This window comes from Pipistrellus hanaki, assembly GCF_964339955.1.
Source record: "Pipistrellus hanaki genome assembly, chromosome: 2".
In the NCBI taxonomy this organism is placed as follows: Eukaryota; Metazoa; Chordata; class Mammalia; order Chiroptera; family Vespertilionidae; genus Pipistrellus; species Pipistrellus hanaki.
The window spans coordinates 135,023,913-135,044,246 of NC_140504.1; the positions used below are offsets into that span (position 1 = coordinate 135,023,913).

General features: G+C 36.2%; 1 protein-coding gene across 1 annotated transcript in view; it reads left to right on the forward strand.

Annotated features, from left to right (window-relative positions):
• Positions 1–20,334, forward strand: part of HFM1 (helicase for meiosis 1) — a gene marked incomplete at its 5' end in the record, with an annotated part of 82,544 nt that overhangs the window by 39,851 nt on the left and 22,359 nt on the right. The window contains 10 exons of the mRNA XM_084873378.1: positions 501–592; positions 2,551–2,657; positions 2,752–2,799; positions 4,413–4,510; positions 4,592–4,723; positions 9,530–9,615; positions 10,088–10,171; positions 10,298–10,455; positions 12,283–12,386; positions 13,771–13,917. Coding sequence (XP_084729504.1) covers positions 501–592; positions 2,551–2,657; positions 2,752–2,799; positions 4,413–4,510; positions 4,592–4,723; positions 9,530–9,615; positions 10,088–10,171; positions 10,298–10,455; positions 12,283–12,386; positions 13,771–13,917 — 1,056 coding nt within the window. The remainder of the gene's footprint in view (positions 1–500; positions 593–2,550; positions 2,658–2,751; positions 2,800–4,412; positions 4,511–4,591; positions 4,724–9,529; positions 9,616–10,087; positions 10,172–10,297; positions 10,456–12,282; positions 12,387–13,770; positions 13,918–20,334) is intronic.

Below are 20,334 nucleotides of genomic sequence, written 5' to 3' on the forward strand. Positions count from 1 at the left end.
CATTATGTAAAATAATCTGCATATGATCAAGCCATAAGTTTTATCAAGCCATACATCTCTCATAACAGTATTCTAATGATAATCTTTTTAACTTTTTTTATTAGCAAATCTTTATCTTTCCTGAGGTCATAATGGCTTTATATCCTTTCTGCCAAGGCATATTAGTTACTTTTAAATTCTGTTATAGACCCATTATCTCTATTAGGCCATCCTACATTGACCATTCTTTTAAGTTTAATTTCCTCTGTATTTAAGTTTGCATATGTAAATATTATTATTAATTGGACTTTGTTCTCTAGTCCAGTTATTTTCATCTGGTTGTCTACCTAGCCATCCTATAAGTTCAGAGAATGCATCTTCTAGATTTGTTGGTGTGTCTTTTGTTCTTGATATCATTACAGACACAAAATAGATGTTAAAAAAAAGTTTATTAAACTCATGAAAAAGCAAGTTGTTTCAGCTGATGGAGTAAATGTTTATTTTTCCATCTTTTACCACAGAGACTGGAAGGTTGATGGCTTGGTATTATATTACATTTGAAACAGTGAAGAAATTTTATACAGTTAGTGGAGAAGAAACTTTACTGGATCTGGTAAATACATTTTCATTAGAAAATAAATACAGACTACTACAGTATAAAATAATATTGGGAAGCAATTAAATAGTATATCATGTAATTTAAGAATGAATGAGCAGAAAAGAAAGCATTATAATAGTGCTTATGTCTCCTCCATCCTTATGTACATTTGATCATGAGATATTCAATATTACATCTTAGAATGTATTTTCAGTTGTATCTGTGTATCAGGGCTAAGAAAATTTATGTATTATACATACTCAAAGTAGGGTTGGCAGTAACCCTTCAACTTACACGAGAATGCCAATTACATTGGTAGTGACTTCTAAGTGCAATATGTTGAGAAAAACCCCAAATGATGTGGCATGTCATATTAGGAAAGTGCCATGAGTGAGGGACAATAAGGGACACATGTGCTGCATACATGCAACTCTTCCCTAAGCCTTTTGCAGCAGAATAACAGTAACAGTAGAAATAGAATAGTATTGATGATAGACCAGAAAAAAAGAATTGATTGTAGGGAAATGGGAGTAAAAACAGGTTGTACTAAGATATCAACAGTGGTGGCAACTTTGCAGCCATAGCAGTGAAGAGAACCACAGTCATGTTGTTGGTACCTGGTAACTGTATTGGTGCTTTCTCCCTTTACTGGGGACATGACTATAAAACAAGGTATTTATATTTATTTTTAAATTTAAGCCATTTATTTTATTTAAAATATCTAAGTTGACTATTTTAATAGGATTATTATACTAAAAATAGCACAAAGATTGGTGAAAAATAGGCTTTATTTACATGTAAAATTATTTTTAAGAAGAAATCAAGAGTAGAAAAATCTTCATGTTAACATTAGTTCATCTGATTTTGAGTTCAGTATATGTGTAAGAGAATTAGAATGGGTATTAGTTTCATTTTACAGATGCAAGAAACCAAAGCAGAGAGAATGCTTTGCTCAAAGTCATGTGGCACAACTATGATATCTAAAGCATTCTTTCTATTGCAAAGTTAGCCTCAATAGAGATAATGGCTTGCAAACTACTTATATACTATAGTATATATATAAGTAGTGAATCTATACTAATAGAATCTATACTAATTATATACTATAGTATATAATTAGTGAATCTATACTAATAAAGAGCTAATATGCTAATGGTCAATACACCGTAATGGGTAATGACCAGGTCATTAGCATATTACTTGGGGCGTTGCTCCAGAAACAGGGAGGCCTGGAGAAGGCGGGAACATCCCATGCCAGAGAGGGGAAGGGATGAGAGCCCATAGCACCCCCCTCACCAGTCCTTCACCACCCACCTATCGCACTCTGAGTGCCACGCAGCCCACCTGCCAGGGGAAGGAGCACAACGCAGCAGATGGGAGGCTTTCATGCTCTCCTCTGGTGCCATGATGGGGAGGAGCCACCACGTTGCTCCAGAGATGAGCCAGAAGCAAGAGGTGCCCTGAAAAGGCGGGACCAGCCTGAGGTGACTGGAGGGACTGAGGGCAGGGCATGAGAAGGCCAGAGGGTTTGGTGCCAGGTGCACTGGAGCTCTTTGTGGACAAGTTTGGGTGTCAAGGTAGGGCTGCAGGTGGATGGGCAGCACCGTGCGAATGCTCACCCTGGGCTCCTAGTAATAATATAATAGTAGTAACAGTAGTATTAAGAGCAACATTTACTGAAGGCTTACTATGTGGTTGGTACTGGGTGAATATTTAAAATTTTATTTTGTTAATCTTTACAGTCTTAGTCCCAGTGTCTAGCACAATGTCTGATGTATAACAAGTGTTTGTAAACTTTTTTTTATAAATGAATGAGAGAATCCTTAAAGAAGCAAAACGTATAAAGCAAATTTTTAACTCTATTATGCCAAATGATAAAACTGTGATGTCTTAAGGCAAATGAAAAATATAGAGAAAATGGATGACAGGAAAGAATGGACATAATTAAATGGACAAATGCTGAAATTTTATAGGTCAAAATGATATCCAGCTGCACGGAATTTCTAGATGTACAATTAAGGATAAGTGAAAAGAAAACTTTGAATACTTTGAACAAATGTACAAATCGAATAACTATCAGGTACAGAAATTAAATATATTTTAAACAATTTTTAAAAGTTTTATTTTGTTAAAATATGTAATAATAAAAATTTTTCTTGTGCTTTTATTTACAGATTTCCAATGGAAGGAAAAATTAAAACAAGAGAAATGAAAGTAAATTGGTAAAGATAATTCATTGTTGAGTGTCTTAAAATACTGAATACCTGTTCATTATTCATATTTATACATATTTTATAGTTTTAAAATTTATTTCACATTTTTCCTCAGTACAAAAAAAGAATAGATTTACATAAAAATGAGAATGTAGGTGTGAAATTAATTTCTAAAAATTCAGACTTTAATTTAAACAGATGATTTGTGAAAAAATTTAATCAACAAATATTTATTGAGGTTGTGTTTTGTTCAGGCAAGATATTTGATAGAAAGAAGATATGCTTAGTGTTTAAGTTAGCTTGAATGAGAACTATACATATAAAAATAATGGACAGTATGAAAACACGTGTAATAAATGTCTTTTGAATGACAGTGGCATTCTGAGAGAGCAAAAGCATGGGTAAAGGAATGCATATATGACAGTGAGATGAATAGTCTGCCAAGAATGGGAAGTTTATAATGATAAGTTTAATTGGAAGAGTAAACAAATTACATTGTAAATTGTAGTCACTTTTACCCAGTTTACAATCATAAATGCAATGATGTACTATGCCAACTGCTTGGTTTTCTGAATATTTAGATCTTAGTGTTAAACCTTTTGATTTCAAGTATACAGTTTTAGGTAAAAATGATTTTTGTATGTACTCAATTAAACCAGTTGATTTAGTGTGCTAATGAGAAATTTTCACCCTCCCTAGCTAGAGGAGGTCACTCCTTCTATGGGATATTTCATGATATCTCATTGAATTTTATCTTCCAAATACCTTGATGTCTCATAAACAAACTTCTAAACAATTAATCAGGCTGTACTATAGCTTGGACAACAAAAGTTATTGTTCTGCTTCTTAGCTGTATTTCTCTAGAAATTCTAGTTCTTTAGAGATCATTATCTCCCAATCCTCCCATTTTACAAATGAAGTGATACCTAGAGAAGTTGTGACTTGCCCAAGGTTATGTTGCTGTACCTGGAACTGAACTAGAACTAGAACCTAGATCTCTTGCTTTGTTTTTTTTTCTGATATACTCTGTAGCATCAACTAACTGTTGAGTCAAATCTAGGTGTTTTTCCCCAAGTGTCTTCTTGAGAATTTCCTATTTGCAATTTTAATTTTATCTTGCCTTAAATTGGGTCAAACATTCTTTTGTTGAACAGAATCATCAGCACCTAACATTATGCTAATTACTTATAGGCATTTAATAAATATTTGTTGATTATACAGTTTGTATTGTTTTTATATAATACTTACATTTAATAAAACCCAAAGACAGAATATTATTGAAGGATATATGACCAATAGTGTAGATGTGTTGAGGTTAAAGAAAAAGCCTAAGTGATAGTGCCCTATAAGCATTAGAAATTTATCAATCTAGAGATAATGAAAGTCTTGAGAAGAAATTAGATTTTTTTTTCAGAGAAAAGTGAATAAAGAAGAGAAGGGAAGTGAGAACTGAACTTTGGGATATTGGGGGAAAGAAGTTAAAAATACTTGAAACAATAATGATATAAAATGTAGATCGTGTTATAGAAATGAAGGCAGAGAGGATTTTTTCAGTCAATGATGTCAAATACTGTGAGATAATAATTTTTAAAAGTAAATAATCATTTTTTTTTCCTCCCCAGTCTTATTCAGGCTCAGTTAGGATGCATTCCCATACAAGACTTTGCTTTGACACAAGATACCTCAAAGATTTTCAGAAGTGGCTCACGAATTACAAGATGTATGTTACAGGAATCTTGTATTTTCAATATTTTTTTAGTTAATTAGTATACTAAATTTAATATTGGAAACTTTTTTTTAGGGTTGTCAGAATTTGTGGCTCTTCAAGAAAAGAAGTTTGCCGTATTATTGAACAGTTTGATTTTAGCTAAATGTTTTCGATGTAAACTTTGGGAAAACTCTTTGCATGTATCCAAACAGCTGGAAAAAATTGGTAAGTACCGAATAGAGGCAGACAGTTTGTTAATGTGTGCAATTTATTTTGTATTTTCCTGTTAGGAAAATTATTTTATGATGATTACAGACCTATAAAGGAAAGCTATGTTTATAGGCCTAAATGAGATACTATACTTTATTCATCTGGAAAGTCAGATTTTTATTTACTCTGGCCTAAAGGATTCCATTTTAAATTAATTAGGAAACCCAATAAAAACTATCATTCTTATTTTTGAATTTGTTTTCAAATCAAAACTGAAGTTTTGTTTTAGTAACTAGGTAACTATGAGTTACATTTTTATGACTATTTTGTTTTGTTTTTCTGTTCATCAGATTTTTAATTCACTGATTTTTAGATTGACTTGTTGATAGATATGTATTTGTTGTTCATAATTTTTATCTTTACCTTTTTCTTCTTTTTCCTCTTCTTAAAGAATACCTTTCAGCATTTCATATAATACTGGTTTATTGGTGATGAACTCCTTTAGCTTTTTCTTATCTGTGAAGCTCTTTATCTGCTCCTCAATTCTGAATAACAATAGTTTTGCTAGGTAGAGTAATCTTGGTTGTGGGTCTTTGCTATTCATCACTTTGAATATTTCTTGCCACTCCCTTCTGGCCTGCATAGTTTCTGTTGAGAAATCAGCTGACAATCGTATGGGTACTCCCTTGTAGGTAACTAACTTTTTCTCTTACTGCTTTTAATATTCTCTCTGTCTTTTCTTTGTCATTTTAATTATGATGTGTCTTGGTGTGGTCTTCTATGGATTCCTTTTGTTTTGGGTTCTTTGTGCTTCTTGGACTTGTAAGTCAATTTCTTTCACCAGGTGGGGGAAGTTTTTTGTCATTATTTCCTCAAATAGGTTTTTAATATCTTACTCTCTCTCTCTCTCTTCTTCTGGCACCCCCATTATGATATAAGTACGCTTGAAGTTGTCCCAGAGGCTCCTTATACTATCTTCAAATTTTTGTATTCTTTTTTCTTTTTGCTTTTCTGGTTGAGTATTTTTTGCTTCTTTGTATTTCAAATCTTTGACTTGAGTCTTGCATTCCTCTAGTCTGCTGTTGGATCTTTGTATATTATTTTTTATTTCAGTCAGTATATGTTTAATTTCTAGTTGGTCCTTTTTCATATCCTCAATGGTCTCACTAAATTTATCAGCCTTTTCTAGGGAATCTTGAAAAACCTTATAACCGTGGTTTTGAACTCTATATCCAGTCATTTGTTTTCCTCCATTTCTTTAGTTTGTGATCTGTTTATTTATCTTCGCATTTTTGCTGCTTCCCTGAGTTGGTAGGGTAGCTTTGTGTGCTAGGTGTCCTATAGGGCTCAGTGGCTCGGCCTCCCCAGTTACCTGAGGGACACCCCTTTGTGGATTGTGTGTACAGCCTTGTTGTAGTTAAGTCTTGAATGTTGTTGGTATCACTGGGAGGAATTGACCTCCAGGCCAATTAGCTGTGAGGATCAGCTGTGTCTACGCAGGGAGAACTTCTGTGTTGGAGACAGCCTTATGAAACAAGACTTGCAAAATTGCAAAAGCCTCTTTGCTCAGTTTGGAGTCTCAGGGCTGAGTCTCAGGGCTGAGCAGACAGTCTTGGCTTCCCATCAGCCCTGCCCTATGAGGCCCCTAGGTCTCAATGTCCCTCGGTAATCAGTGCAAGCACCTCTAAGAAAGCTGATCTCGAGTTTCACCCACTGCTAGACAGTCCAGTTTCTCCCCCTATGAATCTGGATTCCCAGATACTCTCCTGGAACTGGAGTTCAGCACAGTGGGGAGCTTCTGTTCCCCACTTGCTAGAGAAATCCAGCAGCGTACTCAGCAGTCAGTCCTCTCTTTGCGCACTCGTGTGCGCGCCTCCAGACCTCTGCCTTTTGCAGCTCCGCTGAGTTTCCACCTGACAGTCCAGATTCCCCCTTTATAAGCCTGGGTCCCCAGGATCTCGCCCAGAACTGGGGTTCAGTGCAGTTGGAACTGGGGTTCAGCGCAGTTGGGAGCTTTTGTCTCCTTCCAGCTACAGAAAGCCAGCCAGGCACTCAGCTTCTAGTGCACCTGTCTTCGTACCTCAGCCTTTTGCAGCTCCTATGATTCTCCATGTGCTTTCCTCTTTCCTTCTAGTTGTAGAATTTCCACTCAGCCAGCTTTGCTGTGGTTCTGGATGATGTTCATTTTGTCTTTTAGTTGTAGTTTTCAGTTATTTTGTTTTGATCTCAGTAACAAGGTACAGAGCTAGCAGTCTTGGCCATTCTTAATTCATTATAGAAAATTATACCTCTTATTTATATCTCAACTTTATTTTTTTCAATAACAGCATGATATTAGTACTAATCTTTATGAAGATTCTGCAGACAAAAGATTATGCCTGATTATTTCCTGTCTATTTGGGATCTAGTTCAAGGTGTGCACTGAAAAACTTTAGAGGGGAACATTTACAAAGACTGGGATATGACTAAAGCACTCTGAAGTTTTCCAGTTTGCTGCCTTTGGCTTTGTGACCCTCCTCCTTCTTAGATAGAACTCTAAAAAGAGAGTTGTGCTGGGACCGGTTTGGCTCAGTGGATAGAGCATCGGCCTGTGGACTGAAGGGTCCCGGGTTCGATTCCGGTCAGGGGCATGTGCCTTGGTTGCAGGCACATCCCCAGTGGGGGGTGTGCAGGAGGCAGCTGGTTGATGTTTCTCTCTCATCGACGTTTCTAGCTCTCTGTCCCTCTCAATTCCTCTCTGTGTAAAATCAATAAAATATATTAAAAAAATAAAAAATAAAAAGAGAGTTGTTAGCCCATGACTAACAGTCTAGTCCTGGCCAGTGATTGGGCCAATCAGGACCCAGGGCCATCTCACCCAGTCCCAATCAGTGCTGATGGGGCTGGCCTGTTGGGGAGGGACTGCAGGAGGGCTCCAGGGTGTGTCCAGCCCTCTTACCCAGTCCCGATCATTTGGACCCCAGCAGCAAGCTAAGCTACTAGTCAGAGTGTCTGCCCCCTGGTGGTCAGTGCACATCATAGTGACTGGTCGAGCAGTTGACTGAAGGTTGACCAATTGGTTGGACACTTAGCATATTACACTCTTATTGTATAGGATATGCATTTTGAGACATGAAAAAAATCACGTAAGGGATCTTTAAGGGATCATTAAGGATTGTCTTATTATTCCTTAGAACAAAGATCTCCTACTTTTTATTTCCTTGAAATTTGAAATCAGTTGGTAGCAGAGAGCAGACTAGTTCTGGAAGCTGAGGTGAAGGTGGGGATTGGCTGGTGAAAGTAAGGTCCAATTCGAGGAGAGATTCCTGATGAAAAGGGTCACCTTCCTACAGAAGTTCTGCCAAACCAAATGCCACACTCATCCCACAAAGACAAAGAGTTCTGAATTGTGAAGGAGGTTCCATATAAGATTTAGGAAATAGCAATTTACAGAAAAAAAATGAAATTAGATTAAATGGTTACTAATAAAAGTTTCATTGTACTTAAAAAAGCCAGTCTTTCTGACCTAAGAATATTGTCAGTCTGGGTGTTGGTTGAATTCTGTACCTCCCAAATTGTTGAACACTAACGTTTTTCTACATTTAATCATAGAAAAGTGAGAGAATCAAGCAAAAAAGCAAATCTAAGCTCTTATAAGAGCATCAGGAAAGAAATAAAGAATACACATTGATTTTCAACAATGTTTATAAACTAAAAAATGAAAATTCAGGAGAATTTTTGAGGGAAAATGAAAATTAACATTAAGGAATTATGAATAGTAGTTGTGTCTTAAGATTAAGAAAAATTTCCATGAAAGAATAAGGATGTGAGTAAGGAAATAGAAGTGTCATGTCATCATCAGTAATATATGTGTGTAGATAGAGTGGTAATATTTTGAAATTTTATACTTCTGACAATATTTTCTATATGGGGACTTGGTTAAATTCATTCATGAGTGTAATAATTTAAAATTTTAGTTTTTTAAAGCATAAAGAAAAATAAAAGGTCCAAAGATGGAAGTAAACTTAATATATTTAAGGAACAAAATATATATTGTGGCTGGACAATATTCAGCAAGAGGGGAAGGGTAGAAAATTAGATGGGAGAGGTAGGCTGTGGTCAAGGCATATAGGTAAGGGAGTTTGACCATAGTAAGGAAATTGTCATTTTATTCTAAATGCAATGGAAAGGTATTAGAAATTTTAAGCAGGAGAGTAAAATTATCTATTTAGGTACAGACAAGAGAGAAGTCTAAGACAGAAATGCTCAGAATACCATAGTTTCATAAAGCAATATTCTCATCCCTGAATCATGTTGCCTTTTTCAAACAAGAGTATAATAATAGGTGTCTCTTTGTACTTGCTTTATGGATAACATATGATAAAACTAAGGGCTGAGCCATCATGTGAACCAAAGAGTTCCTCTTTTTTTGTATAGTAAGCAAATGCATGTTTTATTTCAGTTTGAAAAAAGATATAAACAACTGAATAATGTCACTGCCCAACTATCAATAATTTAACTGAAAACATTTTTTAAAACTTTTAAAAATGAGCCCTAGCCAGTTTGGCTCAGTGGTAGAGCATTGACCTACAGTCTGTAGGGTCCCAAATTTGACATCAGTCAAGGACACATGCCTGGCTTACAGGCTTGATCCCCAGTAGGCAGTGTGCAGGATGCAGCCAATCAATGAGTCTCTCCCTATCTCTTCCTCTCTGAAATCAATAAAAATATAAATCAGTTATTAGTCTGAATCTAATTTTTTTACTAATGTAGTTAAATATTTAAATATAATTTTAAAAAAATAGATTGTTTAAAAACTGCTATTTGATTAATTTTCCACAGGTATAACATTGTCGAATGCAATGGCTAATGCGGGTTTGACTTCCTTTAAAAAAATAGAAGAAAAAGATGCAAGGGAACTTGAACTGGTATTTAACATTCACTTATTCCTAATATTACCTCTATTCTTAATGTATATGCTAAAGCTAAGCTAACTCATATATTTATTTCTAGTAAAATGATTTTTCTCTTCATAGTCATAAGTATTTTAACTTAAGGTTTTAAGTAATAAGCATTACTCAAACTACTGGCTAGCCCTGGCTGGTGTGGTCAGTGGTTTTGGCCCTGGCACCAAAGGGTTGAGAGTTTGATTCCCAGTCAAGGGCAATATGCCTGGGTTGCAGGTTTGATCCCAATCTCTCTCACATTGAAGTTTCTTTCTTTCTTTTCCTCTCTCTCTCTCCCTTCCTCCCTCCCTTCCACTGTCTCCAAAATCAGTGGGAAAAACATCTTCGGGTGAGAATTAACAACAATATCAAAAAAACTTATTTGTTATATAAAGTATTTTACTAAAAGAATTTTTAGTGTGTGGTCGGAATATAATGATATAAATGTTTTTAGATTTTAAATAGGCATCCCCCTTTTGGAACTCAGATAAAAGAAGCAGTGATGTATCTTCCAAAATATGAACTCGCAGTCGAACAGGTAAATATTTTGCTTTCTAGATATTTTGATTGTCTTATCAGGAATAATGCTCCTCATAGTTGAGTTGGAGATGAGTATGAGTAGTAAGGCTATTTTTAATATTTTTATGCCTATCCTTTTTTAAAGATTGCAAGATATAGTGACACGATGGCGGAAATATTAGTGACTATTACATTAAGAAACTTTGAACAGCTACAAACTAAAAGAACAGCACCAGATTTTCACTATGTTACCTTAATCATAGGTGATGCAGATAATCAACTGGTTTTTAAGCACAAAATTATGTAAGTGTAAAAATTTCTACTTCATTTTATTTCTAAGTCTATAGTATAAAGGAAAAAAATCCACTGAGTAGAAAAAGTAATACAATCACTGTAGGATTAATTAAATTAGATTTTTCTGATGCTATAATGGGGTAGTTTTTCTGTTTGTCTTGTAAAGAAGATATTAACATTGAGTCTGTTGTTTTAAATTATTATATTTGGTACTATAATGAACAAAGTTGGAAACAAATGAATAGATAAGCTTTAGGAGTATCTATAGTCCACTGATGCTGAACTTTCTTATTTTTTGCTTTTCTTCAGTCATTCATGACCTTACTACTCACTTCAAATATATCTTTTATTTCAACATTTAAATCTAACAAATTACTATAGCTCCATTATAGGATCCAGCCAACCAGATCATCATATATATAAAGGAGGTACTTCCTTTATACCTAGTTCTTTAGCAAGCCATTCTGTAATTTTCATTTGTGTTGTTTTTCTAATATTGCTCTTTTTTTCTAAGATGTCATAAACAAACTCTAAGGATATCAATTATAGATATAGCTAATATTTTTTGAGCAATTAGTCAGTTCCAGGTATTTAATTGTTTAATCTTTATAGGGGACAAATGCTACTATTATTTATATTTTGTAGAAGAAATTGAAACCAAGAGAATTTAATCAGTTTTGTTCAAAGACATATAGGTACTTTAAAGTCTAGATTTGAACCCAGCCATTCTATTCTGACTGCAGAGCCTATGCTCCTAATCATATTATTGTATGTACCTGTAAATTCAGGAATGGCAGTGACTCCGAAATGGGAATCTCTTAATTGTTGCTAGTGTATAGAGAATACCTTCCTAAAATGTCCCATGCAAGGTTCCTAAAGAAACTGCAGTGACTGATAGGATATCCCTTTCACTGGTAATTATGTTCTTACAACTAACCATGGCACACTTATAGAGAATATCCTATCCCATATAATAATCCTGTATAATAAAAGGATAATATACAAATCAACTGAACAGCAGAACAACCAGTCACTTGCGTACTAACCACCAGGGGCCAAATGCTCAATGCAGGAGCTGCCCACTGGTGGTCAGTGCACTCTCACAGGGGGAGCGCCACTAGGTCAGAAGCTGGGATCACAGCAGCAGTGGTGGCGGGAGCCTCTCCCTCCTCTGCGGCAGCGCTAAGGATGTCTGCCTAATGGCTTAGGCCCGCTCCCCACATAAGCCATCAGTCAGATGTCCCCTGAGGTCTCCTGGACTGTGAGAAGATGCAGGTCGGGCTGAAGGGATTCCCCCCCCCCCTCCGAGTGCATGAATTTTGTGCACTGGGCCTCTAGTATCATTATACAAATCTTTATTCTCTCTGACAACAAAATCTAATTATGAGACTAAAATAAGTTCAGTCACAAAATTGGTTGTTGATTTGTTTGTGGTATTATTAAATATAAACTATTTTAGATCAATCTTACACTATTGAAGTTCTCATAAAGCCATGTAATTTATGTATAGCAATTTTTACAGTGATAGTGATTAAGGAATTAGCTCATGGGTTATTGATAGCAACAATATATCTAGGTGGCCTGAAGTGAGTCAATGCAACTTGGAATCAGCTATTGGGTCAATGTGTAATTAAGAAAATTATGGTAATGGTAGTTCCACTGACATTCCAGTTCCTCTTCCAAGAATTTGGGGAAAGTAACTTTCAATACTGACTTCAGTTACTACCAGATAGGATATATCTTCGGATTAATCAGCTCTTAAAGATTAACATATTATTTTATTTAGTGTTCAGATTATTAATTAAATGATACTTTAATTAAAGTACTCTTTTTCAGGGATTCTGTTTTGCTAAAAACTGGAAATTGGACTAAAAAGGTTGATGTAAAGAGAGCTCTTAAATCTGAAGAACTTAGCATAAATATAATTAGTTCTGACTATGGTAAGTTTATTGAAGGAATAAAGACATGAATGTAAAGAACATGATTCATTTAAAAATTTGCCGAAACTGGTTTGGCTCAATAGATAGAGCGTCGGCCTGCGGACTGAAAGGTCCCGGGTTCGATTTTGGTCAAGGGCGTGTATCTTGGTTGCGGGCACATTCCCAGTGGGGGGGTGTGCAAGAGGCAGCTGATCGATGATTCTCTCTCATCTATATTTCTAACTCTCTGTCCCTCTCACTTCCTCTCTGTAAAAAATCAATAAAATATATTTAAAAAAAATAAAATAAATAAAAATTACTGCCTTTATGCTATAACAAAACAATCTATGCCAATGATATTATATAAAAAGAATTGATTTAAGTAACATTAATCATTTTAAAGGGAAATTTTATGTATTTAGATATGTAAAAAATAGCATGGAATATCAAGGATAACAAGGATGACAAAATGAAATTTTTATCTGTTCTTTCATACATATTTTATTTTCCAAGATAGGTAAATATCAATTATTGTGGGAACATTGTTTTTATTTTTATGCTAATGCATAAATTTTCACTTTTAAACTTTTTTTCTTTGCATTTCTCATTCCTGGGCTTATTAGACCTTTTAGTTCAAACAGTATAGGAGATATAAAAACAAGTGATCTCATGTATAGATTTATACTTAAACTAGAGGCCCGGTGCACTAAATTTGTGCACTCAGGGAGCAGGGGCAGGTTCCCCTCAGCCCGGCCTGTGCCCTCTCCCAGTCCAGGAGCCCTCGGGGGATGTCTGACTGATGGTTTAGGCCCATTTTCCCAGAGAGGAGTGGGCATAAGCCATCAGCCAGACATCCTTATCACTTCTGTGGACATGGGAGAGGCTCCTACCACTGCCTCTGTGCTCACCAACCGTGAGCCTGGCTTCTGGCACCACCAAGGGCAGCTTCTACAATACATTGCGCATCTGCCCCCTGGTGGTCAGTGCACATCATAGTGACTGGCCATTCTGCTGTTGGGCCGAAACTGGCTCTCTGACATCCCCAGAGGGATCTCAGATTGCGAGAGGGCACAGGCCAGGCCAAGGGACCCCACCAGTGCATGAACGGGGCGGGGGAGGAATACAGGAGGTTAGCCATCTGGAGAGGGATCGCGGGAGGGCTCCAGAGTCTGTCCAGCCTGTCTCACTCAGTCCTGATTGACCAGACCCCAGCAGCAAGCTAATCTACCAGTCAGAGCATCTGCCCCCTGATGGTCAGTGCACATCATAGCGAGTGGTTGAGCAACCTTAGCATATCATTAGCATATTACTCTTTGATTGGTTGAATAGATGACCAGACACTTAGCATATTAGGCTTTTATTATATAGGAGAATAATCATTTATATGTTTTTTTCCTTTTTCCAGTTGGACTTGATATACAGCGAAAATTTACAGTCTTTTACTTAGGACCCAAGAGGCTTGGAAATCAAATAATTATACGAAAAAAATCAGTAAAAGAGATTTCCAATTCTAAATATTCAGATAAATCTACTATAGCAGAACCCAATAAAGGTAAGTAGCTATATATATTCCTGTTTTGCATTAAAGCAAAGATATGGCTGCAGAGGAATATAGGTGTAGATTAGTGGTTGACAGAAACCATGAATAGGAAAAAATGAGGACCCACTACTAATAGCATGTGATTTATTTTTGTGGTTATGACAATGTTTTGGAATTAAAGTATGGTGATAGTTGCACAACCTTAAGAATATATTAAAACAGATAGAATTGCTGAAACCAGTTTGGCTCAGTGGATAGATCATCGGTCTATGGACTGAAGGGTCCCAGTTTCGATTCTGGTCAAGGGCATGCAGCTGGTTGATGTTTCTCTTTCATCGATGTTTCTAGCTCTCTATCCCTCTCCCTTACTCTCTGTAAAAAATCAATAAAATATATTTTAATAAAATAAAATAGATAGAATTGTATACTTAAAGGAATAGATTTTATGGTATGAATTATATTTTAATTTAAAAATAAATTGCATTATATACCAGTTGAATAAAAGAGATAGAAATAATTTTAAAACTACCATTAAAAATTACATCAGAAATCTCAAATACTTAATAATACAGTAGCAAAAATATTTAAGACCACTACATGAAAACTAAAAATCATTACTATAAGAAAATTAAGGAAAATATAATTAATTGAGTGATATACCACTTTAAGGATTAAAAGATTCAATATTATTTTCAATTGTCTCCAAATTAATTTTTAGATTCAATGCAATCCCAATATCAGAAGGGTTTTTTTTTCTGAAACAACACACTGATTATAAAATTCATGCAAAAATTCAAAAGAATAGGAATAATAAAGATAAACTTGAAGAAGAGAATATAACTGCACAATTTAATTTACTAGATAGCAGGACCTTTTGTTAAACAGGTAGGTATTGAAAGCGACATAGGCATAGGGTAGATACATTAATCAGTGGAATAGATTGGAGTTCCGAAATGGACCTATAGATGTACAGTTACTGATTTATGACAAAATCAGTGTCTTGACCCTGACCTCAGACTCTACACAAAAATTATTTTCCAATATATAGTTGATTTAAAGTGAAAGGAAAACAATAAAACCTTTAGAAATAAAAATAGATCTTCAAGACCTTGGAGTAGGTTGATTTCTTAAATAGGACACAAAAAGTGCTAATTATAAAAACATTTGATGAATTTGACCATGTTAAAATTAAGAACAAGACACCACCATCAAGAGAGGGAAAAGCAACCAAAGAGTGTCATAAAAAAATTGCACTACATATATCTTATTGTTATGGGCTGAATTGTGTCGTCCAAAAATGTGTATGTTGAAGTTCTAATCTCCAGTACCTCAGAATTTTTCTTTATTTGAATATGAAGCCTGTAAAGAAGTAACTTAAGTTAAAATGAGGTAATTAGTTGGGCCCTAATCCAATATGACTGGTATCCTTTAAGAAAAGGAAATTAGAATACAAGCACACACAGAGGGAAGACCAAGTGAAGACATGGTTTTAAAATGGTTGGTGTACTCTGCTAGGGCTAAAAAATACTAAACCTTTTTTGTTGTTGTTAATCCTCATCCATGGATATTTTTCCCATTGCTTTTTAAAGAGAGTGAAAAGGAGGGAGGGAGGAAGGGAGGGGGAGAGGTAGAGAAAAAAACATCAATGTGAGAGGGACACATTGATAGATTGCTTCCTGCGTGTGCCCAACCGGGACTAGGGATCAAATCTGCAATCCAGATACTTGCCCTTGATGAGGAATCAAATCTACAACCCTTAGGTCCGAGATTCGATGTTCTAGCCACTGAGCTCACCAGCCTGGAGTACTTTTCTTTATACTCTTTGGTGTATATTAGCAAAATCAAGAACTTTAATTCAGCAATATAATCCATTCCTTAATAAATAGATAACAAAATTATAGTATAATATTTGACAAAAAATTAAAAGATGTTCTCATCCTATATAATAAAAGGCTAATATGCAAATTGCTATGACATGTACTGACCACCAGGAGGCAGACGCTCAACACAGGAGCTGACCACTGGTGGTCAGTGTAATCCCACAGGGGAGCACTGCTCAGCCAGAAGCCAGGCTCATGGCTAGAGACCACAGCTGCAGTGGTGGGAGCCTCTCCTATTAGTCACGGCAGTTGGACATCCCCTGACGGCTCCAGACTGCGAGAGGGTGCAGGCCAGGATGAGGGACTAATTTCATGCACTGGGCCTCTAGTTTATAAATAAAATCACTCTGTGCATAAATGTATGATTAATATAAATCAGAAACTACAAAAGTCTAAGTAATACTTTTAACAATATTAACTCTAGTAGCTTATGTACAGACCAAATTATTTGAATTTAAAATTAGGATGTGAGCCGGACCAGTTTGGCTCAGTGGATAGAGCATTGGCCTGCAGACTGAAAGGTCCCGGGCTCGATTCCGGTCAAGGGCATGTACATTGGTTGCAGGCGCATCCCCAGTAGGGGATGTGCAAGAGGCAGCTGATAGATGATTCTCTCTCATTGATGTTTCTAACTCTCTATCCCTCTCTCTTCCTCTCTGTAAAAAATCAATAAAATATATTTTTTTAAAAAATTAGGATGTGAGGCTAAGTTTGTCATGGGTGCCACTATTTCAGTTTCTTTCTCTGATTTTTTTTAAGCAACTGATCCTTGTTCCAGCAACCATAATTGGCCCTGTTAAAATAATTTTAAATATTTTGCTTAAATACATTTCTAGTTGACATTAATAAATTTATTTTACGGAGAAACCAAGATGGTGGCATTGGTAAACAGCTAAACTTGTTGCCTTGCACAAACACTTCAAAACTACAACTAAAAGACAATACAGACATCATCCAGAACCACAGGAAGGCTGGCTGAGTGGAAATTCTACAACTAGAAGGAAAGAGAAAAGCACACTGAGACTCAGAGGAGCTGTGGAAGTAAATTGCAGAAGTACAGAGGCGTGAGTGTGAAAAGGGCTGGAAACTGAGTACATGGCTGTCTTTTTTCAATCAGGAGGGAGACACAAGCTCCCAACTGTGCTGAACTCCAGTTACAGGCGAGACTCTGTGGACCCAGACTCATACGGGGAGAAACTGAACTGTTTGGCATGAGGCAGAACTCAAAAGCAACTTTCTCTCAGAGGTGCTTGCAGCAATTACTGAGGGACACTGAGACCATGGGCCTCTTATGGCAGGGTTGACAGTTAGTCATTACTGTTTACTCCCCCTGAGAACTCACCCCACCCACGCTATGCACAGAAGCTTTTTATATGAATGGCCTGGTCCTTTGAAATCTAAACTTACCTAACAAACTGTAGCTGAGTCAGTGAGACCCAGAACATCAAAAAGAAGGCCCAAGGCTCCACAGCAGCTTGCATTGCTTCACAGCTGGGCCTCATCTGGGCAACTCCAAAACCCAAACAAAGGAGAAGAATCTGCAGATCTCTCTCTAGCTCCTACTGGGTGGCCTCAGGCAGAGGCTAAATTAGCACCTCCTTGGAGATCCAAGAGCCAGTGTACCCAGTTGTCAGAGTGGGACCATCCATATTACAACTCCTTAGATTCATAAGGGACACATTTAGGAAGCAGACTGAGTGAGCACCAAAGCCCCACTGAAGCAAATCTTGCCTCCTACGGGTGTCTCCAGTACAGAAGTTCTCCCATTGTAGACAGCTGATCCTCACAGCCAATTGGCCTGGAGGTCAATTCCTCCCAGTGATACCAACAACAATCAAGGCACACAGCCCTCAAAGGGGTGCACCAAGAGTGTCCACCTCAGGTAACTGGGGAGGCTGAGCCACTGGGCCCCATAGGACACTTAGCACACAAAGCCACTCTATCAACACGGGGAAGTAGCCAAAATGCGGAGACAAAAACAGGTCACAAATGAAAGAAATGGAGGATAAAGAGTTCAAAACCATGGTTATAAGAATTTTTTTTCAAGAATTTTCTAGAAAAGGCCAATAAATTTAGTGAGCCCCTTGAGGATATGAAAAAGGACCAACTAGAAATTAAATATACACTGACTGAAATAATAATATACAGAGATCCAACAGCAGACTCAAGGATCACAAGAATCAAGTCAAAGATTTGAAATACAAAGAAGCAAAAAATAACCAGAAAAGCAAAAAGAAAAAAGAATCCAAAAATTTGAAGATAGTGTAAGGAGCCTCTGGGACAACTTCAAGAGTACCAACATCTGAATTATGGGGATGCCAGGAGAAGGGGAAGAGCAAGATATTAAAAACCTATTAGAAGAAATAATGACAAAAACTTCCCCCACCTGGTGAAAGAAATAGACTTACAAGTTCAGGAAGCACACAGAACCCCAAACAAAAGGAATCCAAAGAGGATTACACCAAGACACATAATAATTAAAATGCCAAGAGCAAAATTAAAAGCAGTGAGAGAAATTAAAAGCAGCAAGAGAAAAAGTGTCACCTACAAGGAAGTACCCATATGATTGTTAGCTGATTTCTCAACAGAAACTATGCAGGCCAGAAGGGAGTGGCAAGAAATATTCAAAGTGGTGAATAGCAAGAACCTACAACCAAGATTACTCTACCTAGCAAAGCTATCATTCAGAATTGAGGGGCAGATAAAGAGCTTCACAGATAAGAAAAAGCTAAAGGAGTTCACCACCACCAAACCAGTATTATATGAAATGCTGAAAGGTATTCTTTAAGAAGAGGAAGGAGAAAAAGGTAAAGATAAAAATTATGAACAACTAATACATATCTATCAATAAGTTAATCTTAAAATCAAGTGAATAAAAAATCTGATGAACAGAATAAACTGGTGAATAGAATAGAATCAGGGGCACAGAAAGGGAGTTGACTGACAATCCTTGGCAGGGGAAGGGTTATGGGGGGGTGCGGGAAGAGACTGAACAAAAACTGTACACCTATGGATGGGAAAAGCGGGTGGGTGGGTAAGGGCATAGGGTGGGGTGGGAACTTTGCAGAGGGGAGCGATGGGGGGAAAAAGGAACAACTGTAATAATCTGAACAATAAAGATTTAAAAATAATAATAAAATAATGACAAAATAAAAATAAATTTATTTTACTTTAAGTACTTGGAACTGGGGGCTTTAAAACATTCATTAATTATATGTAATTTAACATAATATGTGACAAAACTATAAAAATATGAATTTCAGATTATGATAGTGATGAAATATGCAATCTCTTTACAGTATACCTGAGAGTATAGCTTAACTTAGGTCAGTTATCTTTTTAAACCTTATTTTTTGAGTTATCAATCTCTGTAAGCTTTTATTTGCTAAGACAAATTCAGACAATTTGCAGGAGATAGGGAGGGGAGTGGAAGCAGGGGAGCACTTACATTTCCTAAATTCATTTCTAACAGAAATATAGTAAAAAGTTTTTGTCACTTAGGTAATGTCCATATATTATAATTCTATAAAAACACTTGTGTACAGTCTTAATTCCAGACAAGACTTGGTAACAGTGGTTTGAAATTTTGGGGAGTCCCAGAATCTCTACAAATGTGTGTAGTCATTGTGCACCATCTTGTGGTAATGTTTAGAAATGCAGCTGTTAGAAGTCCTTGGGTTAAGGGATGAAGCATTCTCTATCCCTTTTTGTGAAACAGCCATTTCCTCCTAGTCTTCCCACCCCCAAAACAGTAGATTCTTTCCCTAAATAAAGTAAATGCATTTTCTCTGGAAAACTAAGGCAGCTGTATAACTAGGAAGGCAGGGTGGTTGAGTGATCAGGCTCTGGAATTAGACTGCCAGAATTAGAGTCTCAAATTTGTTATTTATTATCTGCATAGTCCTGATTGTGTTACTTAACCTATGTATGAATTAATTTTCTCATATGTAAAATGGAGCTCTAATAGGACTGCCTTATAGACAGACAGCCAAGGATGAAGAGACACTTGAGGGAAATCTGGAACATATGAAAGAAAGCCCAAAATAAAACAAATTGGATAAAGAGCAACAGGATATTTCAGGAATGTAATAAAATGTAACATAAACTAATTAATAACCTCAGAGAAATTAAATATTAAATTGCAATCATAAAACAAAATAGGATGCCATGAAAAAAAGCTATTAATAAGATTAAGTACAAGAAAATAAAAACTATGATTGAAAAAAAATAGCCTAGCTGGAGGGCCAAAAGATAAAAGTCAGTACAAACTAAATGAAAGCAAAAAGACAAGGAGACAAAAAATAAAAGACAAAGGGAGCAACCTAGGAGTCTGATGGCTGACTAATAAGTTTACCATAAAGAGAGAAGAAACAAATCAGAAGACATAATTTATGAAAATTTTGTAGACTTGAAATGAAACAAATCTGCACATCAAAAAGACTTAGTGCTAGTTAGGATGAATGAAGGAAGATATACAATACAAAGAAGACTTAATTGTAACATTTCAGAACATCACAAATAAAGAGAAAATCATAAATACTTCCAAGGA